Below are 26,060 nucleotides of genomic sequence, written 5' to 3' on the forward strand. Positions count from 1 at the left end.
GGTGTTCGTCTGGAGCTTTGTGGGGTCCACACGGTGATGGAGCGTAGCAACTCTGCCTGCTCTGTCCCATTTGCCAGATTCAGTTTGCGGTGGTCACTGCTGGCGCCCAGTACTGCCATTGTGAGGAGCCACTTACTCGGCTGGGACCCATCCAGCAAGAGCCGTAATACTACACCACAGACCTGCTTTCGGGACTTTGTAGTGCGCAACCGCGTGTTTACATGTGCTTGGCTGTGATTGGACAAAGCCGATCATATGGATAAAGAGCGGATTCATCGGCTTTTTACTGGGATTGGGCTAACTCCATGTCCCAGGGATACAGGTACATCGGTGGTTGCTGCTCACCTCCAGGGGCACACGATTGTGGCAAGATAGGACGTCGGCCCAGAACGAGTGTGCATCCCGCCCACCATAATTTATCTATACAGCGGGCCGGAGGTGGATAAATTCAAATTCTGTTACAAAACAAAGTGTTTACAAAGTTACTTACAAACAAAATTTTTTTTCTTCAATTGCACATTTTTTTAAATGCGAAATATAGGTTTATTATGTAAAAATAGCACGTCATTTGACTTCAAGTGGTTGTATCAGGGTGATGCCTGCAGCTATAGGCATCACCCTGGTACTGTTTTTTTATAACCGGCTGTTATAACTAGCTGCTCGATTGCCATTACAAGCAGCAGGAGGGGACATCCTCCCTCTCCCACAGTCTTCAGTGGCTTGCTCAAACTCTCCTGTCCTGCTGGAAATTCCAAGCTACCAGCCGGCATGTCTGAGTCAGAGACCACTTTAAATACCCCAGTTCCTTCCATAAAGAGGGCCTGTCATTTGCCTATTGCTGTCACAAAGGATGCCTGTAAAGGCTTTAAAAACTGCCTATGGATAGTAAAATGTACATAGTTTGTTGCAGACATGTGCAATTTTAAACCTCAACATGTTTGGTATCTATTAACTCATCATAACATATATATATTTTATATTTTACAAAAACCTTTTAGGTTAGACTTACCACTAACAGGCTTTTAGCATGGCAGCCTGTCATCATCTGAGGAGGTTGCCTATGTGGGGACCCTGTTTTTTGCCATCAGTAAATATAATTTCTTTTACTCAGGAATACAGTTACCTTGCTCCAGCTGAAATACCAGTTGTTAACTATCTTTCTTTAGCTGTTTTTTCTGTCTGTTGCCTAACATAAGCAGTACGCCAACTGAACAAGACCCTTGCCAACATTTAAAGTAGGGACTAACAGACCTCTGACATCTCACATTTGAGACAGGGAAAGGGACTGGAGACAGATTCCCCAGTCTCTTTCTCTGCTGCACTGATAATGAATGGAGAGAAGACAGCAGCTTCTCTCCATTCATTAACTGAGACAGCATAATCACAGGCGGTTACAATGTTTCAGTTATGTGAACGGATAAAGTCAGTGGTTACTGACTCTGTCCATTCTGAAAACGAAGGAGCCGGGTTTACCGGCTCCTACCTCCGCTCTCCATCCTGAGATACCGAGAGGGACGGCAGCACAGAGGGGGAGAAGAGAGGGGGGCGGCGGCACGGAGGGCGAGAGGAGGGGGGGTGGCTAGGGGTGCAATGGATCAAAAAAACTCACGGACCGGATCGTTCCTTGGATCAGAGTCACGGATCGGATCCTTCTTCAGATCAGCAAATTATAATTTAACTTGCAAAAACCTGTGAAAATTCCACCACCATATAGCCCCCACTGTAATATCCACAATCTCCCCCACTGTAATATTGGCTGAGTATGGCAGGGTACGGCAGAGAATGGGCTGGCAGGGTATGGGCAGGCAGGGAATGGCAGGGTATGGCAGAGTATTGGCAGGCAGGGTATTGCTGGGTACTTCAGGGTATGAAGGGATGGCTGCTTCCATCCGATCTCTCCCCTCCACTGTACAGATTAGTACAGAGAGGGGAGAGAGGAACCGGCGTCATGACATGACGTTTGTTTACAAGTGATCGCTCCGTCAGAGCGATCACAGTGTAAACAGCCTGGGTGTAGAAAGATGGCCGACACTTCGGAGCTAGGCCGAAGCCGCGGCCTTTCCTAAGGCCGAGACCGTGGAGCACGGCATGTGCCGATCCGAGCAGGGTGACCCGTTCGGATCGCGGATCGGTAACGATCCATTGCATAAAGAATTTCATCTCACCGAGATCGAGGATATAAAAATGTAATTGTTTACATCGAGGATCTAAAAATAGATTGAATTGTTTACATCAGTGGTCATCAACCCTGTCCTCAGGGCCCACTAACAGGCCAGGTTTTATGTATTACCTTGGGGAGAAGCAGACTAGCATACTGCAATCAACGAGCAGCAATTATATCAACTCTGATGTATTTCAGTTATCTTGCAAACCTGGCGTGTTACTGGGCCCTGAGGACAGGGTTGATGACTACTGGTTTACATTGCGGATCTAAAAATAGATTGAATGGTTTACATTAAAAATCTAAAACTACATTGATGATATAAAAATAGGTTGAATTGTTTACGTTGATCTAAAAATAGACTGAGAATCTAAAAATAGACTGAGGGGCTAAAAATAGACTGAGAATCTAAAAATAGGTTGAATTGTTTACATTGAGGATCTAAAAAAATAGGCAGAGAGAATCTAAAAAAATAGGCAGAGAGAATCTAAAAAAATAGGCAGAGAGAATCTAAAAATAGGCAGAGAGAATCTAAAAATAGGCAGAGAGAATCTAAAAATAGGCAGAGAGAATCTAAAAATAGGCAGAGAGAATCTAAAAATAGGCAGAGAGAATCTAAAAATAGGTTGAATTGTTTACATTGAGGATCTAAAAATAGGCAGAGAGAATCTAAAAATAGGCAGAGAGAATCTAAAAATAGGCAGAGAGAATCTAAAAATAGGCAGAGAGAATCTAAAAATAGGCAGAGAGAATCTAAAAATAGGCAGAGAGAATCTAAAAATAGGCAGAGAGAATCTAAAAATAGGTTGAATTGTTTACATTGAGGATCTAAAAAATAGCATTTTTGTACTCACCGTAAAATCCTTTTCTCTGTAATTCACCGACCGACACAGCTCCTCTCTGTAACTAAATGGGTTGTATAGCCTGCCAGGGGGCGGACCCTGTGCTATCAACCCTCCTCACTGCACCCAGCAGAATCAGTACGTCAACAAGCAGTATAAACGTAAAGAAAAGGAGGGGTGGGTGCCGTGTCGGTCGGTGAATTACAGAGAATTTTACAGCGAGTACAAAAATCCTATTTTCTCTTATATTCACCGACCGACACAGCTCCTCTCTGTAACTAAATGGGTTGTATAGCCTGCCAGGGGGCGGACCCTGTGCTATCAACCCTCCTCACTGCACCCAGCAGAATCAGTACGTCAACAAGCAGTATAAACGTAAAGAAAAGGAGGGGTGGGTGCCGTGTCGGTCGGTGAATTACAGAGAATTTTACAGCGAGTACAAAAATCCTATTTTCTCTTATATTTACCGACCGACACAGCTCCTCTCTGTAACTAAATGGGATGTCCCAAAGCAGTGCCAAACGAGGGGTGGGAAAAAACAGCATTAAAACTTCATCCACCATGGCAAGTGGGAACTAGTGAAACTAAGCCCACAAAAAAAAAAAAAAAAACAAACACACAACAGCAGTGTGTGGAAAAAACACCACCACATAACCGGGTATCCTCAACAGGAGTGATTCCCAAGAGGGCCACCATTTGCGGAAGCAATGCAACAGAGCATTAGCATAACAGTACTGCGTTTTTTCGAGAGAAAAAAAAAAAAAAAAAAAAACAGGAAAAATAAAGAATGCATTTTCAATTACAACTACACGGCCGCCTGCAAAACTTTGCAGCCAAACAGGCATCAGCCGATGCACCGACGTCTACCTTGTAAAACTTGGTAAATGTATGGACAGGTGACCAGGACGCCCCCTTGCACACCTGAGCGACAAACACTTGGTGTTGCAAAGCCCAAGACGTTCCGATTGCTCTCGTAGAGTGGGCTGTGACTGCAAAGGGGGGCACCTGCCCCTTCAGGGTGTAAGCTTGAACCCCAATCTGTCTGATCCACCTGGAAATGGTGGCCGACGAGACCGCCATACCCTTCTTTGGACCAGCCACCGAAACAAACAGTGAGTCTGACTTCCGAAAGGGAGCAGTGGCAGACAGGTACGCCCTCAGAGCTCTAACCACATCAAGAGCGTGAAGGGACACCTCCTTGGGGTGCTTCGGCTTGGGACACAACAATGGTAATACAATGTCCTCATTAATATGAAAGGCCAAAACCACCTTTGGTAAAAAGGGTGGTTGCAGACGCAACACCACCTTATCCTTGTGGATGACCAGATAAGGCAACTTGCATGACAAAGCTGCCAGTTCCGAAACCCTCCTGGCCGATGTGATAGCCACTAGAAAAAACACTTTCTGCGAAAGGGTCCACAATGGAATCTCCCTGATATCCTCAAACGGCGGCTTCCCACGGAGGTAACGGCGGATGCACCGGGGGGGGGGGGGAATACATGTTGCAGCCCCTGAACAAAGGTACTCACTAAATGAGTGAGATGCCAGGGGGGGTCACTGGAAAGACAGCCAGAGCTGAAATTTGCCCCTTGGTGCTCAACGCCAGCTTCTGGTCTACACCTCGCTGGAGAAACAGCAGGATCCTGGATATAGAGAAAAAGCGCGGATGCCACCCTTTCTCCTCACACATGGAGATATAGGCCTTTCAAGTACGATGGTATATCTCCCTGGAAGAAGATTTCCGCGCCCTCAACATAGTTGGAATCACTGAGTCCGACAGACCCCGGTTCCTCAACACCTGGCTTTCAACAGCCATGTCGTTAAAGCCAGCAATGGTAAAGCAGAGTGAAAGATTGGACCTTAAGACAGGAGGTCCTCCCGCAGCGGCAGTCGCCAAGGAGCGTCTGCCACCAGACGCACCAGGTCTGCATACCAGGGCTGCTGAGGCCAATCTGGGGCAACCAGGATTACTGGGATCCCCTCGGCTTCCACAGATGTGGCAACAGCTTCAGTGGAGGAAAAGCGTAGATCAGCTGGTATTGATCCCACGGAGCCACCAGTGCGTCTGACCACAAATCTCTGGTCCTGGACACGAATCTCGGTACCTTCCGATTGAGACGGGAGGCCAATAGATCCACTTCAGGCACAGCAGCCTGAATCTCCGGATGCAATGCCCATTCTCCTGGGTCCAGCATCTGTCGACTCATAGTCCGCCTGACAATTTTCCACCCCTGGGATGTAAATGGCCATCAGGGCCGGTACGTGTCGCTTTGCCCACCAAAGTATGTGAGCGACCTCCCGAGCAGCGTCTGAGCTTCTTGTTCCCAATCCTTGCTCAATTCGAGCAGATTGATCGGCAACTTGGATTCCTCCATCGACCAGAGGCCCTGAGCTGACTGAATCCCCATCACTCCACCCCAGCCAGACAGACTGGCGTCTGTAGTGATCACCGTCCATGTCAGAGGAAGGAACGATTTTCCGGACTAAATCACCGGGGACCTCAACCACCAGATCAGGGAGTCCCTGACTGGCTGGCTCACCTGTATCTGCCGATCCAGGGACAACGGAGATTTGTCCCATTTTGTCAAGATTTCCTTCTGCAGGACTCTGGTGTGGAACTGGGCATAAGGGACGGCAACCATGAGCCCCAGTACTCGCATGCAAAAGCGGAGCGACACCATTTGCGGCTCATCAGTAGAGACCGCAGATCTGAGAGTCAGCAATTTGTCTGGAGGGGAGAAAAACCCTCGCTTCCCCGGAGTCCAATAGTAAACCCAGGTACTCCAGACACTGAGTCGGTACAACCACCGACTTCTTTAGGTTCAACAGCCACCCAAATTCTTGCAGGGTCTGCATGGCGATTGCCACATCCTCCTCTAATTCTGAGGAGGAAGACGCTCTCAGGAGGAGATCGTCTAGGTAACCCACGATCGCGATCCCGCGCTGCCTCAGCAACGCCAATACTGGAGCCAGTACTTTGGTAAAAACTCGGGGGGGGGGGGGGGGGCTGATGCCAGGCCAAAAGGAAGAGCCACAAACTGGTGGTGGTCTTCCCCAACTGGCAAACGCAGACATTTTTGATGCCGAAGGCAAATGGCTATGTGCAGGTAAGCATCCTGGATGTCCAAGGAGGCCAGGAAGTCCCCTTGATGGAGTGCAGCGGCTACTGAGCGAACTGATCCTATTCTGAACCTCTGCCCTTTTACAAAGTGATTGAGGGCTTTTAAGTCCAAGATTGGACGTACCCCCTCCCTTCTTGGGAACCACAAACAGATTGGAGTAGAACCCCTGGAAGCATTCCGATTCCAGAACCGGTAAAAATCACTCCTTGATTCAGCAAGTCCCTTACCGCCTCTAACAGGGCCTCCCGGCGAACCGGGGACACGGGTATGCTGGAGGGGAAGAATCTGTTTGGCGGCCAAGAGAGAAACTATCTTGTAGCCTGTGGAAATCAGATCCCAGACCCATTGGTCGGATAACCGGGGAGGTCCACCAGGCCACAAACTCCCGAAGATGACCCCCCCACCCGAGACATGGGTGGGGGCAAACCTCCATGCGGTAGCACTTTTGGTCGCAGGCTTGTTAGGCATGCGGTTTCCAGGGACGCTTCTGACCATCCGTGGGCATCTTGTCGGGCTGGGAGCGTTTTGCCGAAGCACCGGGAGGACGAAAAAGCCGCTTGTGAGTGGAAAAAAAAAAGAGGACCCTTGCCTGCGGCAAGGCTCCTTAGCCTTCCTGGCCTGTGGGAGTAGTGTACTCTTACCACCAGTGGCATTCTTAATAATGTCATCCAACGAGGCTTCAAAGAGCTGCTCGCCAAGGAAGGGAAGATCTGTCAGGGCTTTCTTGGATGCCTGGTCAGCAGACCAGCATATATTATAACAAAAAGTAAAAAATAATGCGTTTTTTCAAAATTGTCGCTCTATTTTTGTTTATAGCGCAAAAAATAAAAACAGCAGGGGGTGATCAAATACCACCAAAAGAAAGCTCTATTTGTGGGGGGAAAAAAAAAAGTATGTAAATTTTGTTTGGGAGCCACGTCGCATGAATAAAATAAAGTTTTGCCTTTATAGCTCTACTTTACCAAACAAAAGTTTACATATTAATAGTTAATAAAATAGAGACAAATGAACAAATCATCAGGAAATTAAATAGGTAAGAGAATTTAAAGAGTTAATTCGAGTAAACTAAATTAGAGGTTAACCCAGGGCTCGACAAACCCCAGGTGCCAGGTCGCCATTGCGACTGGAAATTGCATCCTGGCGCCTGGACAGTTGTCAGCTCATTCACGGTTACAGGGATGTGCAAATGTCCTATTGCTTGACGCAGGGGAAATGCAGTTCCGGGCACCAGGCAGGTGTTTTTTGTTCTTTTAGTATTTAACCCTGCTGTTTTTAAGAAGCAGAGGGAGGGGACGTCCACCCCGCAGCTATAACGGGCTGTCCAGGGGCAGACTGACCATTCGGCGAGAGGCTCCTGGTGGACAACAATCTGACGTCATGCATGTAGAGTCTTGTTTCCCGGAAGCGGCTGGATGCCGTGTATCCTGTGTAGAGCACCAGGATCAGTGAGTGCGCTGTGCCGGGGGATGGAGGTAGGCTGAGCTGTAGTGTACCGGTCTGTGTGGACATAGTTCACTGACACAGCAGCGTTCATATCAAGTTTGTAATGGGTGGTGGCTGCAATGACTGCCTTGCACAGCACTCTCCTATTTCTCCTCTATATGTGCCCAGCCACCCTCCACCGCCTAAAACTGTGTAGGGTCAGTGCCCAAGACACCCCCCCCCCCCTTCGGCCTATCACTGTGCGTGGTCTGTTCCCAGCCATCCCCCTCTGCCTATCACTGTGCAGGCTCAGTGCCCAGCCACCCCCCTCCACCCATTGCTGTGCGGGCTCAGTGCCCAGCCGCGCCCACCTATAAATGCAAGGGCAAAAAGTAAATATTGTTTTTCTTTTTATTTTTCAGTGTTTTTTCATTAATAGTGCAAAAAAATAAAAAACCCAGTCATGGTTAAATACAGCGAAAAGGAAGATCTATTTGTGTAAACAAAAAGGATATCAATTTAATTTGTGTACAGAGTTGCATGACCACGCAATTGTCAGTTAAAGTAGTGCAGTGCAATACAGCAAAAAAAAGCTGTGTTAGTTTAAAAAAACCTGGCTCCTAGATTTAAAGCATATTTGTCAAGCCCTGGGTTAACCGCTTGCTGACCAGCCGCCGTCATTATACTGCAGCAGGTCAGCACGATCCCGCGAGCCAGCGAAGCTTTACATCGGCTCCTTTAAGAAGGATAGCAGGCGCGCGCCCACTGCACTGCGGGGGTGCCAATGCTCGAGGCCGACGGTCATGACGACCGCTGGCCACGAGCGATTGCGGGCACGAGAGGCAAAACAGGGAAGCATGTGTAAACACACAAATCACTCTTCCGTGAGGAGAGACAGATCGTGAGTTCCTAATAGCTAGGAACCACGATCTGTCATTTCCTCTAGGTCGGTCCCCTCCCCCTACAGTTAGAAACACACACAAGGAACACAGTTGACCCCTTGTTTGCGCCCTTAACCCCTTCCCTGCCAGTGACATTTTTACAGTAATCAGTGCATTTTTATAGCACTGATCATTGTATAAATGCCAATGGTCCCAAAAATGTATCAAAAGTGTCCGATGTGTCAGCCATAATGTCGCAGCCCCAATAAATGTTGCAGATCGCCGCCATTACTAGTAAAAAAAAAAAAAAAAAAAAAAAAGAAAAATTTATAATAAAAATGCTATAAATCTATCCTCTATTTTGTAGACGCTATAACTTTTGCACAAACCAATCAGCATATGCTTATTGCGATTTTTTTTTATTTTTTTTACCAAAAACATGTACAAGAATACATATCGGACTAAATGGAGGAAAAAAAAAAAAAAAACCCTAGTTAGACGTAGCGGTAGGTCTACGAGTCTTTCAAGACAGCACAGCTCCACCCACTTTCCCAGGAAACACTGCAGTTTTCTGTAAAGACCGGTCAGTTCCACCATGGCCTCAGTTGTTCCAAGAGTACCTCCAGCCATGCTGAAATTAGATAAGCAGAACATAGCAGTAACACTACATTTTTTCAAATACAATCTAGGGCGGTCCTGAAAGATTCGTAGAAATACCGCTACCGGTAAGTCTAACTAGGGTTTTCTCCCCTCGTCTTTCAGGACAGCACCTGGAGATAAGAGAGTACTTACTCTAGGGTGGGACCACCGCCTGCAGAACTTTTCTGCCAAACGATTGTTCTGATGCTGACAGCAGGTCCAACCTGTAGTGGCGGGTGAAGGTGGAGAAACTTGTCCACGTTGCTGCCCTACAAATTCGACTCGGAGAGGCCCCTGCTCTTTCCGCCCAGGATGTTGCTACTGCCCGCGTGGAGTGGGCGATTACGCCTGTGGGGGGCTCTGCCCCCGAAGTCCAATAGGCCTCACTAATGGCTAAACGCAGTCACCTAGCTAAATTGCTTTTGGAAGCACTGTAGCCCTTACGTGGTCCTGCGAAGAGAATTGAAGGGAGAGTTAGATTTTCTGAACTCTCTGGTGATCTCCAAATAGTGCAGCAGGCATCTTCTCACATCCTGGTTATGGAAGGACCTTTCCTTGGGGTTGGATGGTGTAGGACAAAATTGTAGGGAGAATTATCTCTTGTGCCCTATGAAAAGCTGTTGAGACCTTTGGCAAAAAACCCAGGTCAGTTTTTAGCACTACCCGGTCCGGGAATATATAACAAAAGGGTTCAGCTATAGAAAGGGCTTGCAATTCGCTTACCCTTCTAGCCGAAGTGACTGCCACTAAGAGAATTAGCTTAAGCGACCATAACTTGATTGTTGCTTCCTCTGGGGGTTCAAAAGGTTTTCTTACTCAAACCCTGCAAAACCAAGGCCAAGTCCCATCTTGGAAAAAAACTTACAAAGGTATTGGCCTAGCTCTGGCCAATGCCCTAAAACAATCTAATAAGGGGCTCCTGACAAAGCAGCCCCCTGAGCCTTCAGGGTGCTAGCTGCTAATCCTAACTCCATTCCGTGATGGAGGAATTCCAAAACTGAAAGTATTTCCTGGGTGGGAAATCTTTCTTGTAAGCACCAGGAATTAAACTTATTTCCATGTCTTAAAATAAATAGCTCTTGTAGTCTCCCCCCCGACTACCTAAAAGGGTCAAGACCAGTTTATCGGATAAACCCCTTCTCTTTAGGATCTGCTCCTCAGTAACCAAGCTGTTAGACTGAAGTGCTCGATATTTGGGTGTTGAAGAGGTCCCTGGGTTAGGAGATCTCACCAGCGAGGGAGAACCCAATGAGGTTCCACCGCCATCTTCTGTATGGTTGCAAACCAAACTCTCTTGGGCCAAAAGGGAGCCACTAGAATCATACTTGTGGACTCCCTTTATAACTTCTTCAGGGCCAAGGGGATCATCTGAAAACGGGGGAAAGGCGTAGCACAAGTGGAAGTTCCAGGGTTGTGCTAGTGCATCCAGGCCCCCTCGATTGGTCCTGTCTGTTTAGGAAAAAAAAAAAAAAAAGGTTTCTACCTTTGTGTTTTTCTGGGATGCAAACAGGTCTATCTGTGGACATACCCATTTTTCTGTTAATTTTTGGAAAATTTCGGGGTTCAGACTCCACTCCGACTCCAGAATCCTTTCCCTGCTCAAGAAGTCTGCTACAGAATACAGGTCGCCCTTTAGATGTATCGCTGTCAGGGACTTCAGATTTTTTTCGGCCCAGGACAGGATCTGGCCTGCTAGGGTGAACAATACCCTGCTTCTTGTGCCACCCTGTCTGGATATGGAGACCCTGAACCAGTGTCCTGAAGGTCCAAAGTCCCAACTGGATAGCCCTTAGTTCCTTCCAATTGGAGGATCTCCTGGCTTCCTTGGCTGTCCAGTTTCCCTGAGCCATCTGTCCCTCCAGGTGGGCACCCCACCCCCAGGAGCTTGCGTCCGCTGTCAACCTCCTGTCTATTGGGAAACACCATAGTAGGCCCCTGTCTACGTTTTAACAGCTCCTCCACCACCAGAGCTTCCTCTGAACACGAGAAGGCACTCTGAATAGCTTTTCCAGGGACTCTCCATAGGACCAATTTCTAAAAATTGCCTGCTGGAGATCCCTTGTGTGGAGGCATGCCCATTGTACAGCTGGGATAGATGCAGTAAGAAGACCCAACACTGACATTGCTGCCCTGATGGAAATAAACAAGTTCGTCTGGGTCTTCTTTACTGCGTTCTGGACCATTATTATCTTTTCCTCCGGGAGAAAAATTTTCTCCTGTATGGAGTTGATGGTATAAACCAGGAATCTTTGTGACGGAGCTGGAGTCATGTGAGATTTTTCCTCGTTTATTATCCAACCGAGGCCTTCCAAGTGACCCCTTGTCCTTGCCAGGTCCTTCTCCAATAGGTCCCTTGTTCTGGCAAATAAAAGAAGATCGTCTAAGTATGGGACAATCGATACTCCCTCCATTCTTAGAGGAGCTAGGGCCTCTGCCACAATCTTTGTGAATATCCTCAGTGACGAGGACAGCCTGAACGGGAGAGCTCTGAACTGAGGTTTCTGTCCTGACCGCAAACCTTAAGCGTTTTTGGTATGTCGTGGCTATAGGCACATGGAGGTAAGCATCCCTCAGGAGGAGCCCGAGTTACATAGAAACGAACTGGTGGGGTTTGAGAAAATTCCAGCCTGTAACCCTCCTTTATCGTTTTTAGGATAAACGGGCTGGTTATCACAGACTTCCACTGTGGGAAGAAGGTCTGAAGCCTTACCCCCACAGCCGGAAGACCGCCGCTGGCTCTTTGTGTTTGGGGCCGGGGAACGGAATAGTACCCCTGACTTATCCCTGCCTCTCTGAGGTTTCCAGGGTCTCTTGTATACCGCCTCCTTAGTTTCTGGGGGTTTTTCGAAGAGGACAACATTTCTTGCCCCCCTGAGGATTGACCTTTTTCTTTACAGGAAAGGCCTTTTTCTTATCCGCCGTTCTGTCAACTATTGCTTCTAGGTCTGGACCAAAAACCAAATCCCCCTCAAACGGTAAACCGCAAAGTTTGGTTTTTGAGCCTGTATCCCCGGTCCATGTCTTAACCCAAATGGCTCTACGCGCTGAGTTTATCAGCGCTGAAGATCTGGCCGACATCTTTATAGATTCGGCCGAAGCATCTGCCATAGCCTATCGCCTTCAGAAGAACTGACAGGGTATCCAGCATGTCCTTACGGGAGGTTCCTGCCTCGATATGGGTTTTTAGGTGTTCCAACCAGTGTTTCAGGTTCCTGGCTACCACTGTTGATGCCATAGCTGGTTTTAAGTTTGCTAGGGTTGAGTCCCAGGCTCTCTTTAAGAGGTAGTCAGCCCTTTTGTCCATGGTATCCTTTAAGATGCCCATGTCCTCAAATGCTAGGTCCGTATTCCTGGAAACCTGAGAGAATGCTGCGTCAAGCTTAGGCTTTTTATTCCAAACCTGAGAGCTGTCCTCATCAAAAGGAAATCTGCGTTTGAGGGATCGGGAAAAAAAAAAAGGGGGCCCTCTCTGGGTCCTTCCATTCCCTTTTAATGGTTTCCGAAAGAAACGTATGCACTGGAAAAACCCTGTGTTTCACCTTGCCCATTCCCTGAAACATTCTATAGTGCAGAGATAGCTGGGCTTTATCCTCAGTGATGTTTAGAGTTGTGTGGATCGTTTTCAGGAGATCATCCACCTCGTCTAAGGATAATTTGTAATGAGAATAAGAAGCTTCTTCAATTGCATCTGCTTCTTCCTTGGAGGACATACTACGCCCCTCATCCTCTGAGTCACTGTCCCCTCTGGAAACAGAAGTCGAGGACTGAGAATGGGGTACACTGCTACCAGCAACTGGGCATCTGTCCAGACAAAACCTAAAAGTCTCAAAATGTGTCCGCCAATTCTTTCCTAAAGGAAGTACCGTATATACTCGAGTATAAGCCGAGATTTTCAGCCTCTTTTTTGAGGCTGAAAGTGCCCCCCTCGGCTTATACTCGAGCCATCGCTGTCTGCCCGCTCGATCAGCGTGTCGAGCAGACAGACAGCGGCCATTCTGATTCAAAAGCCGCGCCTCCGGCTCCGCCTTCGCCTGTGATAGGCGGAACACTGAATTTCCCAGCAGCCTGTGTTCCGCCTATCACGGACGTCGTATCATCCTCGTACTACGGACGAGGATGATACGACGTCTGTGATAGGCGGAACACAGGCTGCTGGGAAATTCAGTGTTCCGCCTATCACAGGCGAAGGAGGAGGCGCGGCTTTTGAATTTTACAATGGCCGCCGACGAAGAGGGCACGGGACGGAGGCAAGGCAAGGCACGGCACGGGACGGGACGGGACGGGACGAAGGCAAGGCACGACACGGGACGGAGGCTCGGGACAAAGGCTCGGGACACAGGTAGGCTGGACACACACACACACACACGGATGGATACACACACACACACAGGGATGGATGGATGGAGACACACACACACAGGGATGGATGGATGGATGGATGGAGACACACAGGGATGGATGGATGGATGGATGGATGGAGACACACACACACAGGGATGGATGGATGGATGGACACACACAGGGATGGATGGACGGACACACAGGGATGGACGGACACACAGGGACGGACAGACACACAGGGATGGACGGACACACACACAGGGATGGACAGGCATGTCTCACCCTCGGCTTATACACGAGTCAATAAGTTTGCCAGTTTTTTTGGGGGTAAATTGGGGGCCTCGGCTTATATTCGGGTCGGCCTATACTCGAGTATATACGGTAAGCAATTCTCCTTGCTGCGACGCAGGAGTGGCGGGAGTTGTTTCTTCCTTAACCAAGTCGCTTATGCAAGATCTGCACAGGAATTTGGTCCAGGAGTCCCCGAGTATATTTTTACATGATGGACATTTTCTTTTGCAAGGGGAGGAAACGTTTAGTTTTCTTTCACTTTCTGAAAAACACCAAAATTTCAATTTTCTCAGTTTAATACCAAACAACCAAAACCTTAGAGAAAAATAACATGCTGAACAAATAAGCAGAAAAAACTAACACTTTAGTCCTGCTTCGCAACCAGTGAATCCCCCCAGAGACTCACTATAACAATAAAGATACATTCTTCCTGCACAGAATAAAGCAGAAAAAGGAATGCAGCAGGTCCCCAAAACAACAAACAGACCAGGGAAGAGAAACATTAATAGAGCCCATAAGTCAGAGACCACTGTCCCTGCTTACCTGGGCCTGGCTGACTAGTGTGGCTCCTGCCCCTGCCACCGCCGTTTGATCCTCCTCCATGTTTCTTAGGAATCAGTGGCGCTAGATGTTTAAATTTTTGCGGTCTTTTACCGCTGTGAAGACCGCAAATGAAGTCAGCTGGGACCGCCCCCTCTTCCTGCATTCCAGCGGCCGGAAGCCGCATCGCCGGAAGCCCTGGCCTGAATGACGCTCTCGCCATCCGAACCCGGAAGGCATGAGGCTAATGAAAAACGGCGCACAAATCAAAATCCAAAGCGCTTTAGCCTCATGCCGCCGGTCTATTAGGGAGAACAGCTTCCAGCAGCCAAACACCCCCCTAGGCTTGCGGAAGAGGAGGACTCCGGAGCGTCCCCCACACGTAAGGGAGGAAGCTGGGATGGTCAGGAAAAAAGAAAGATCAAACCAAAACAGGTATGCCTTCAGCTCTCACCACCTGGAGACAGCGCAGCACCCCCTGGTTCCCTGCAAAGCTTCCACCATGGCCGGAGGAAACACTACAACTGTGGCCATGGTGGAACTGACCGGTCTTTAAAGAAAACTGCAGTGTTTCCTGGGAAAGTGGGTGGAGCTGCGCTCTCTCCAGGTGCTGTCCTGAAAGACGAGGGGAGAAAATTGCTTTTTAACCTGAAGATTTTGACCCCTTCCTGACCGGAACACTTTTTGCGATTCGGCACTGCGTCATTTTAACTGACAATTTTGCGACGTTGCATCCAAACAAAATGTACCTCCTTTTTTTCCCCACAAATAGATTTCTTTTGGTGGCATTTGATCTCTTCTGCGGTTATTTTTTATGCTATAAACAAAAGAACAAAAAAATAAAAAAATAAAACACACACAATATTTTTTCCTCAGTTTAGGCTGATTCTTCTACATATTTCTGGTAAAAAAAAAAAATTATAAATAATAATAATAAACGTATTTCAAAAAGCATACATTGATTGGTTTGCGCAAAAGTTATAGCATCTACAAAATGGGGGATCTTTTTATGACGACATTTTTATTTATTTATATATATATATATATATATATATATATATATATATATATATATATATATATATATATATATATATATATATATATATATATAGTTTTACTAGTAATGGCGGCAATGTGCGATTTTTATTGGGACTGCGACATTATGGCGGACACGTCAGAGAATTTTGACACTTTTTGGGACCATTGGCATTTCTACAGCGATCAGTGATATAAAAATGCAGCTGGCAGGGAACGGGTTAACACTAGGGGGCGATCAAGGGGTTAAGTGTGTTCCCTAGTGTGTGTTCTAACTGAAGAGGGGAAGGGACTGTGTAGGGGAGATGACAGATCACTGTTCATACTCTTTATGAACAGGTGATCTGTCTCTTCTCCCCTCAGAGAACCGGAAACTGTGTGTTTACACACACAGATCCCGGTTCTCGGTGTGCCCCAAGTGATCGCTGGAGCTCGGCAATGATTGCGACCACCGGCACTAGCATTGGCTCTGTGGGCGAGCAGCTGGCGCGGGCCCCTAGTTGCCACAGGGTAGAGTGACGTTACATAACGTTGTTTCGCCCAGCCATGCCATTCTGCCGCAGTACAACTGTGGCGGCTGGTCAGCAAGTGGTAAAAAAAGGGGATATTTATTATAGCAAAAAGTACAAAAAAGTGTTTTTTTTCAAAACCGTCGGTCATTGTTTACAGCGCAGAAAAAAACCGCAGAAGTTATCAAATACCACAGCATCGCATGACCGCGCAATGGTCAGTTAAAACAACGCAGTGCTGAATCGCACAAAATGGCCCGGTCATTCAACAGCCAAATCTTCCAGGGCTGAAGTGGTTAACCACATGCCGACCGCCACATGTAGATTTAGATCGAATGAATGTCACGGACAGGCAAATAGGCATACAGGTACGTCCCTTTAAATTTGACTCGATGTCCGCTGGTGTCCCACTTTCGGGTCACGGAGCTGAAGAACAGGGAGATGTCAGTGTAAACACAACATCTCCACGTTCTTCCTAGTGACATGTCACTGATCATCTGATCCCTCTCATTGGGAGCAGTCATCAGTGACATGTCACTCATAGCCAAGCCCCTTAACAGTTAGAATCACTCCCTAGGACACTTAACCCGTTCCTAGCCTCCTAGTGGTTAACCCCTTAACTGCCAGTTACATTTACACAGTAATCAATGCATTTTTAATCGCACTGATCGCTGTATAATTGTGAATGGTCCCAAAATAGTGCCAAATGTGTCTGCCATAATGCCACAGACACGATAAAAAAAATAAAAAAAAATATCGCAGATCGCCGCCATTACTAGTAACAATTATTAATAAAATATGCCATAAATCTATCCCCTATTTTGTAGGTGCTATAACTTTTGTGCAAACCAATCAATCAACGCTTAGTACAAAAATATGTAGAAGAATACATATCGGTCTAAACTGAGGACAAAAAAAATATTTTTTTATATTTTTTGGGCCATATTTATTATAGCAAAAAGTAAACAATATTGCTTTTTTTTTCAAAATTGTCACTCTGTTTATAGCGCAAAAAATAAAAACCGCAGAGGTGATCAAATACCACTAAAAGAATACTCTATTTGTGGGGAAAAAAAAAGGACATCAATTTTGTTTGGCAGCCACTTCGCACGACCGCGCAATTGTCAGTTAAAGCGACGCAGTGCCGAATCACAAAACGTGCTGTGGTCTTTGGCCAGCCAAATGGTCCAGGGCTGAAGTGGTTAAACAAACATATAAAAAAAAAAATATATATATATATATATATATATATATATATATATATATATATATATATATATATATATATATATATATATATATATATATATATATATATATATATTTTTATTTTTTTTAACTTGCTTTAACCACTTCAATACTGGGAACTTTTATCCCCTTCTAGCCCAGGCCAATTTTCAGCTTTCAGCGCTGTCGCACTTTAAATGCCAACACCGTACCCAAATGAAATTTCTATCTTTTTTTATCCACAAATAGAGCTTTCTTTTGGTGGTATTTGATCACCTCTGGCTTTTTTATTGTTTGCGCTACAAATAAAAAAAGGATCGAAAGCTTTGAAAAAAGTTTTTGTATGTTATAAAATTTTGTAAATAACCATGTTTTCTCCTTCACTGACTGGCACTGATGAGGCGCGAGAGATATGCAGCACTTATATGCAATAGTGATAGGTGGCACTGACAGGCATCACTGATGGGCACCGATTGGCATTATTGGCAAGCATCACTGGTGGGGCACTGATGGCCATCACTGGGGGGCATTACTGATGGGTCTGCATGGATAATCAATGCACTGACCATCAGCGCAGACCCCCTGCTCCCTGTCAGCATGAATGGAGGAAAGCCGATAAACAGCACTTCCTCATTACCATGTGATCAGCTGTGATTGGACACAGCTGATAATGTGGTAAAGAGCCTATGTCAGACTCTTTACCTAGATCGGAGATGCAGTGTGTTGGGCGCACCCCCCCAAGGGTATACGTCTCGCTGGACATTATATGACACCTAGTCAGGATAACCCATTCCTGCTGCAGCTGTCATTCTGCTATCGGCCGGGCAGAATGTGGTTAACTGGCATCACCTGCAGATATAAGTTCATTGCTTTGATTGCAGATGAATGAACAGAAAACATGTACTTTGAATCACTGTATAAGCAGTGTTTATAAACACTGGATTTAGACTGCTTTTCTTGGCAGCTAGAGCTGCCTCTCTTCTTTGAGTATACTGTAATGCCGGCTATGATTAATCACAGTCCACTCAACCTGCGTACAATTCTTTTTTTTTATTTTATTGGCTGTGTGTAGTATACCCAAAGTCTGTAACTAGTAAAGTAGTTTTACTTGTAGTCCCTGCATTAAGGTACAAAGTGTCCAGGCATTTTTATCTCCTCCCCTCCTAAATACCCAACCGAGTCCTCACTTGTGCCAATAGCTCTTGCTGCTGTTAATCTAATCCCGTTAGCAGACAGCAGGGTCAAGCTGAGCCGTGTGCGTCTATGGACACACAGCCCAGCTCAGAAGCACCACCATAGGAGGCAGCTTCCTATAATGGTAGAGGTGGTAGGGACCGCTGCGTGCAATACCAGTGCACAGAGCTAGTAAAAAAGTTGTCATGACAGATAAACATAATGGCCGACTTTGCTGGCTTTTGTTTTGAAAATGCTAGTTGTCTGGCTGCCATGCTGATCCAGTGGTTTCAGTATTGAGTTACATACCTGGAAAAGAAACAGGCATTGGATGTTTAGACTCTGCCGTTGTTCACTACATGCCTGTTCTCAGTCAGAAATTTCAAAAACACAAGTTAAGAAACTGGCTTTACAGTCAGTTAATAGGTACACATGTTACCTGTGACCTTAACTGTTTGCCTACAGTCCCATGTATGTTTAAATGGTTTATGTGAACAGGAAGGTCACGGTTCTAGATAAGCTTCAAAAGGTGTATGCACAAGAACACAAATGTCACTGGCCCAAAAATAACGCCATGACACACACACACACACAGGAATTCTCAGCCCCATTGGCAGGATAGGGATCATCTTATGTTCCACCCACCTTCTCTTAAATATCAGCTGTGATTGAAGAGTCAAGAGCCAAGTAAAAATGTTTTGCCATTAAATGTAGCTACTAAATATTCCAAGAATTAGGGCTCAATGCACACTAGCACTTTTTTAATCTTCAAGAAGCTATCAAACATGTGCGACAATCACGGCAAAATCACTTTGCGTTTTAGAGTTCCTTGGAGAGTTTTATCAGCAGAGATGCTCCTCAACACAATCAATAGCGTTTTGAGCTCTCCCCCCCCCCCCATTGCAAAAACGCTAATAAAAACACAAATTCTTCTAAACACTCTTAACGTTCCTAAAAACGCTACTACAAAAAGCGTTTACCACCAGCGTTTAAGCTTAAAAATAAATAAAATAAAAGAGCCTTATCCAATCACAATGCAGAGTGTGTGCGGAGTACAGGTAAACACACAAACGTATTGATGTGCGTTGACATACTGTGTTGTGTTTTAACATGCACTTTCTCCACACTTCCTGGAACATGCCAAGAAGCTACGATATGGCTGGTGAGACAAACTTGGCTGGCTTGCCGTTTTCCCTGTGCATTGATGTGCCAAAAAAAAAAAAAAAAAAAAGCCTTCTCGTTTTTTTTGTTGTTTTTTTTTACACTGCAAACCAGCGCAACACACGGGTGCGAATTGCTCTTATTTACATACCTTCATTTTTTTTTACTTGCACCGTCACGCATTTAAAAAAAATAAAAAAAATGTGCCAAAGCTTCTGCTGATTGGACCTTGAACCATTAAAGGAATGTTAACGAGGAACTGCAGTCTGCTCACATAATTTGTAATAAAAACATCTTTGCCATTCTGAAGCTTCCCTCCAACCACTTTGCATTTCATTTTATACCGATTTGTTACCGATTAAAATTTTCGCGTTTGAAAGGTGGTCATGCAAGTGGGTATCAAAAGGTTAATACAGACCATAAACTTCTCATGTCTCCTTAGATCTCAGCAAGGACGCCAGATCATGAGTAGAAAGAAAAGATCTAAGTGCTCACCACTTAAGTATCAGATTTAATTTTTGTGTTCAAACACAAAACTACTCGCATAAATATGATAAAAACACAGCATGTAAAGCCAACAATCGTGTTAGTTCCGTAGGGCAGCAGCGGGTGACGTCATGCGTAGCTCCTCCCCTGTACGCGTTACGTTCAATCAGAACTTCCATGTCACCAGACTCCTCCCCCCTTCCCTTGGTTAGCAGACAGAGGCACTTGGGAAAGGGGGGGGGGGGGGGGAGGGGTCCAGTGACATCGATGTACATCTGTAGCTACAAGCATCATTCAGATATCGTCTTTTGCAGCCAGCGATTCCCTACACCATAAGAATGATCATAGCGGCTGTTCCACCGTTTGATTGTTCGTACAGGCAATGAGAGTGGATGTCCCGCCCCCCCCCCCCCCCCCCCCGGCCACCCTCTGATGCTTCTACCGACTCACGGCTTCCATCTGTGAACCGATCCTTCGGCCCTGGATGTTTGCCATAGAGATTTCTGGCAGATCAGATGGTCGACGGGAGTCTCTATAATGGTTTGGAGGCCAGGCGTGATGTTATGCCTCTGCATTCAAACAAGTGGCGCTGCCTCGGCAAGCCGAGATAGTTTTATTTTTTTATTTCAGGCTTCCCAGCCTAGTGGTGAGATGTGGAGTCTTACTGACCCCACATCTCATTGCAAAGAGGACCTGTCATGCCATATTCCTATTACAAGGGATGTTTACAGAATGCAGAAGCGATCGCTTACGCAAGTCCCGCCCACATATGAAAACGGTGTTCAAACCACACGTGTAAGGTATTGCCGCGAACGTTAGAGCAAGAGAAATAATTCTAGCCCTAGACCTCCTCTGTAACTCAAAAAATTTAACCAGTAAAATTTTAGCGTCACCTATGGAGATTTTTAGGAAAAAACAGGGAGGGAGAGGCCCCGACCTGAGTGTAGCATTAAAATGATGATTTTAATAGGATAAGATTAAAAACACTTACAAGATGATAGAAGATGCATGCTCGTCAAATTAAAGTGCAGTCCTGGCACTCCACATGGCTCTGTGGGTCCCACACAGTATAATGTAATCTTACAGATTACATTGCTGTATGTAATTATTTCACATCCCCTTTGTCCCTAGTGGTCTGCCCAGTGTCCTGCATGCAGTTTTATATTATAAAAACTGTTCTGTTCTTTCTGCCTGGAAACTGGAGATTGTCCATAGCAACCAAAACTGTCCCTTTACATCAAAAGAGATTTTAGACCAGCTAGAAAACAGCGATAATAAATTTGAATCACTCGCAGATTTGAGCGATATCGATTTGTGGGGAGATCCGTCATCAAATATTGAAAAGTAATGACAGTGACAATTCTGCAACTGAGCTAATTTCTGTGTTTTTGATTTGATTACATTATTGAATAATTTTTATTATTATTATAAAATTATTTGGTATATTTATAGTTATTATATTATAATGTCATTTTTCAAACTTTATTATACCCGGGATGTCTGCTAGACTCCGGTTTGGACAGATTTAAGTGAGTTATTCCTAAGAATTACAGGACTACAATATAAAACGCCAAATTTTCATGCAAAATAATTGTACCGCTTTTAGCACCTGAAATAATCGTACCGCCAGGGAGGTTAATACCCCTTTCCATGGATACATTACAATCCAGCTATTACAGCCTTTTACCCCTAAAGATTACTCTATCTAGGAGAGCCAGATAAACACTGATTATACTGCTATGGAGATTTTTAAGTACCGAAGTTTGGCGCCATTCCACGAGCGTGTGCAATTTTGAAGTGTGACATGTTAGGTATCCATTTACTTGTCGTAACTTCATCTTTCACATTATACAAAACAGCTGGGCTAACTTTAATGTTTTTTCCTGACGCCTTCACGGCAGCACACACTGAGTTGTGACTCCGCCCCCACAACCTGACAGGATTGGATTAGCTATAAATTTGAAGGGGAGACCCCCCCGCTGCATTCTCTTTTTTATCCTCACCTGACAGGTTGGACGGATGCGTTTTCTCCTGTTACAGATGTATAAGCCTCTTACCGCCTTCGCCCCAGCAGGTTCAAGCCTCTCCTGTTTGGAAGTCCCTCCTGTACAGTCCTCAAAGGAGGTCTCAAGGGGCATCTAATTAGCTTTAAATAAGCTTTTATTTTGCAGTGGACTTCCCTTCCTTGCTTTCCCACTTTACCTTACTTTCCTTATGTTTTTGCAGTTAATTTTGCCTTTTGTAAAAAAAGTACCTTTTTTTCTCTCCTCTATCAGCGGAGGCAGCAGGGATTGCTGGTACCCGTTATCCCTCATGACCGCCGTTTGTTCCGCTGCTCTGCGCATGTGCAGAGCTAGGATTTTCTCCCCTATGCTTCTAGTCGAGTTTCCCTCTTCCAAGATGGCGCGGGGATACTCAAGACACTTCCGCGCATGCGCAGAGCGTCGTTCAGCGGCAGTATGACGCCATTTTTTAAAAACAGTGTCTCTGTGTAAATTCAAGAATATGGTGTATTGCTGGCTTCAGCTGGAGATGACTGCTCTGCATCCCTGAATTGAGTATTCCACCCAAGGTAAGTCCCTGTGGGGTTTCTTTTTATATATTCTGCAGCTTTTTTTTTTTTAATTATTATTATTATTATTATTATTATTATTAATGTTTAATAAAAATATAAAATAATTATAAATAATATATATTTATATGTCCATATATATTGTGTATTGTTGGCAATTACTACACACGAGAATCATTACTTGAGTCAGCAACACCAGCTTTGGATAGAGCAGTTCCCAGCACATCTTCTGTGGAACCCCATCTCACCCAAGTAAGCATCGGAATCTTCCTCTGAGGGTGAGGGTTAGGAAATGTCAGCCGGCTTCGACTTTTCTCTTGTGGAACCCTTTGCAAAATCTGTCAAAGAGGCAATTGGCTGGCAGGAGGATGCAACAGATCCCCCAAAAGGTGCGGAAGTATTTTCCAAATTTGAAAAGGGATCGGGAGACATTTCTATTCATTGAGGAACTCGAGGATCTCATCAAGGACGAGTGGGAGAGATTGGATAAAAGGGCCAGCCTTTCCAATAGATTGGCAAAAATGTATCCATTAAAGGAAACAAAAGTGAAATCCTTGATAAATGCTCCCATCGTCGACTCTTCATTAATGCGTCTCGCCCGTCACAATGACATTACCGATCGAGGATGCGGTCTCTTTACGGGATGTTCTTGATCGAAAGATGGATTTAGAATTGAAAAAAAGCTTATTCCACGGCTGGGGGAGCCTGTAGGCCAGCAATTACCACAGCGGCAGTGGCCAGAGCCATCTCAGGATGGACATCCAGAGTAGAGAAGGACCTTCAGGATGGCGTCGAGATGGGGAAAATAATATCTTCTCTGCAGGAAATAAGACTAGCAGCAGATTTCATGGCAGAAGCCTTGGTAGATATTATAAGATCTTCTGCCAGATCAATGCTGGCTTCAGTTACGGCAAGAAGAGCTCTATGGCTAAAACCATGGATAGCAGACGGGGCTTCCAAAACAAAATTGGTGCAGGATTCCGTATGATGGTTCTAACCTGTTCGGTGCCAAATTAGATTCGGCCATCTCCAAGGTGTCAGGAGGGAAATCAGGTCTGATTCCTTCCGATAGAAGACCCAGAGCACAGAAAGGTCCAGCTTTCAAACGTAATCTGCCAGACAAATACCGGGAATCCAGATCCTACCGTCCGGGTAGGGAATTTAGAAGGGACTGGAAGAACGCAAAACCTTCCTTTCTCAGGTTACAGAAGTCCAAGGCTACCCCAGCTGGGGATCAGCAAAAGTCATTTTGAAAATGTGCCCACCCACCCTTTCTGGGGAGCAGATCTAGACACCAGGTTAAACAGGATACAGCTTCCGAAGGAGAAGATCAAGCCTCTAATACGGAAAATGCAGAGACTGTTGTCAACAAATCAGTTGCCAGCCAGAGCCTGCCTGAGTGTGCTGGGGTCTATGTCAGCAACCATACCTACGGTACAGTGGTCGCAGTGGCACATGAGAACTCTCCAGAACTCATTTCTCAGGCAGTGGGATGGAGTATCGATGCATCAGATCATCTTTATCTCCAGATTGGTGAAGCAGTCGATGTGGTGGTGGACACACTGCAGCAATCTCGGGAGATACAGACCAATAGTCCCTCTGGATCCAGAAATAGTCACTTCAGATGCCTGCCAGATGGGTTGGGGAGCCCATTTTCAGGATCAGGCAGCCCAGGGGCAGTGGCATTTTCAGGCGTTAGGCCTAGTCTCGAACATTCTGAAGCTCAGAGCAGCTTTCCATGCCTTGAGAGCACTCCTGAGAGGCAAGAATGCGGTTATCTGCATGGACAACAAAGTGGCAGTGTCCTATATTCAGAAGCAAGGAGGTACCAGGAGTGTCACTTTGATGGAGGAGGTTCGGCCCATTTTAGAGTGGGCCCAGATTCATCTTTCGAGTTTAAAAGCGGTGTATGTTCCAGCAACGCAAAACATATTAGCCGACTACCCCGGTCTTTGTCCCTGAATGGCAGTCTAGAAATGTGATCACCCTACCATGGACAAGGTGTCAATTTTCCCCTGGGTCGCTCTGATGCCCCATACAAAGGCCTCACCGCTTCCCTCAGATCCATCTCAAACTCAATAAGTATCCATCCGCAATTGTGTATAGTTTTATATACCGTTTTTGTGCATGTTTGCAAAATAAAGTGAGCTACTCTGGGTGAAGTCCAGGGCCAAATTTTTGTCCCAGTCCAGCCCTGCCAACCCCCCCCCCCCCCCCCAAAGAACGTCATCTCCGGTAATGACCATACCCCCGTGTTGATGGAGAGGAAATCAGACTGCTACTACAGATCAGTCCCATCCTTTGTGCTGTCACCTTTCACATACTTTCTGGGAAGTCCTCCAGCTAAACACACTAAGCCCATCCAGTATTGCCAATCCCTGTGATATGTAGCTGCAGTAATACAAGTGCACCCTGCTCACCTGCACTCCTCTTGTCAGGCCAGTCCATGCAGAGGTGAGTGCTGCAGCCGTTTTTTCCTTAGACAGGGCACGCCGTAATGTACACAGCATTTTTCCTGTATTCTTCTACACACAGCTCTATTCAATAACAACTCCTCTCCTTCAACAACGTGCAGCACGTGACCTTCCTAATCCCTGGCTGGGCAACACCCCCGCCTGTACCAATGCAAACAGCACACAGGGAGAGCGGACTGTACCATTCCTGCTGGGGAAACTACATGAATGATATGGCAGCAGAGACTGTGTTCTGTGGTGTACTAGCTAACATATAAACGGATTTGGTACCTTGTAATATTAGAACGCATACAGCTCGCTAGACTTTGTCACTAACAATCACTTCTCTCAACTCTCAATTGTCATAACCACTAATAGACCTTTCACAATGCTAAGAGATAACAATGTTCCAACATAGACTTAGTAGCGACCTTTTCTTTACCCACTTGCCAACTAGGAACTTTTACCCCCCCCCCACAGGCCAATTTTCAGCTTTCAGTGCTGTTGCAATTTAACCACTTGCTTACTGGGTACTTAAACCCCCCTCCTCCGCCAAGACCAATTTTCAGCTTTCAGCACTGATGCACTTTGAATGACAATTGCGCGGGCATACAACACTGTACCCAAATGAAATTTTTATCATTTTTTTCCCCACAAATGGAGCTTTCTTTTGGTGGTATTTAGTTACAGCTCGGAGTTTTATTTTTTGCTAAACAAACAAAAAAAGATGCAAAAAAAAAAAAGTTTGTTATAAAATTTTGCAAACAGGTCATTTTTCTCCTTCATTGAAATGCGCTGATGAGGCGGCACTGGTGGGCACTGATAGGCTGCACTGGTGGGCACTGATAGGCTGCACTGGTGGGCACTGATAGGCACAGTTAAGGCGGCACTTATGGGCAAAGATGGGCACAGATAAGATGGCACTGATGGATGGCACGGATGGGTGGCACAGATGGGTGGCACTAAGGGGCACTGATAGGTACCACTGATAGATGGGACTGATGGGCACTGATAGGTGGCTCTGATAGGTGGCACTGCTGGGCACTGATGGGCGGCACTGATGGGCACTGGTAGATGGCACTGATGGGCACGGATATGTGGCACTGGGGTTCAGCACTGTTGTTGAGGCAGATTGTGGGCACTGATGGGTGGCACTGTGGGCACTGATGGGTGGCACTGTGGGAACTGATGGGTGGCACTGT

At 46.0% G+C, this 26,060-nt stretch overlaps 1 protein-coding gene across 1 annotated transcript in view; it reads right to left on the reverse strand.

The window, feature by feature from the left end:
• NIPSNAP3A (nipsnap homolog 3A) overlaps positions 1–24,996 on the reverse strand; it is a 66,388-nt gene extending 41,392 nt beyond the window's left edge. Inside the window, exon 1 of the mRNA XM_077475190.1 lies at positions 24,826–24,996. Coding sequence (XP_077331316.1) covers positions 24,826–24,915 — 90 coding nt within the window. The 5' untranslated portion in view covers positions 24,916–24,996. The remainder of the gene's footprint in view (positions 1–24,825) is intronic.
• Positions 24,997–26,060: the final 1,064 nt, after the last annotated feature.

Source organism: Lithobates pipiens, unplaced genomic scaffold, assembly GCF_037356315.1.
Source record: "Lithobates pipiens isolate NorthernLeopardFrog02 unplaced genomic scaffold, aLitPip1_a1.2 Scaffold_13, whole genome shotgun sequence".
NCBI lineage: Eukaryota > Metazoa > Chordata > Amphibia > Anura > Ranidae > Lithobates > Lithobates pipiens.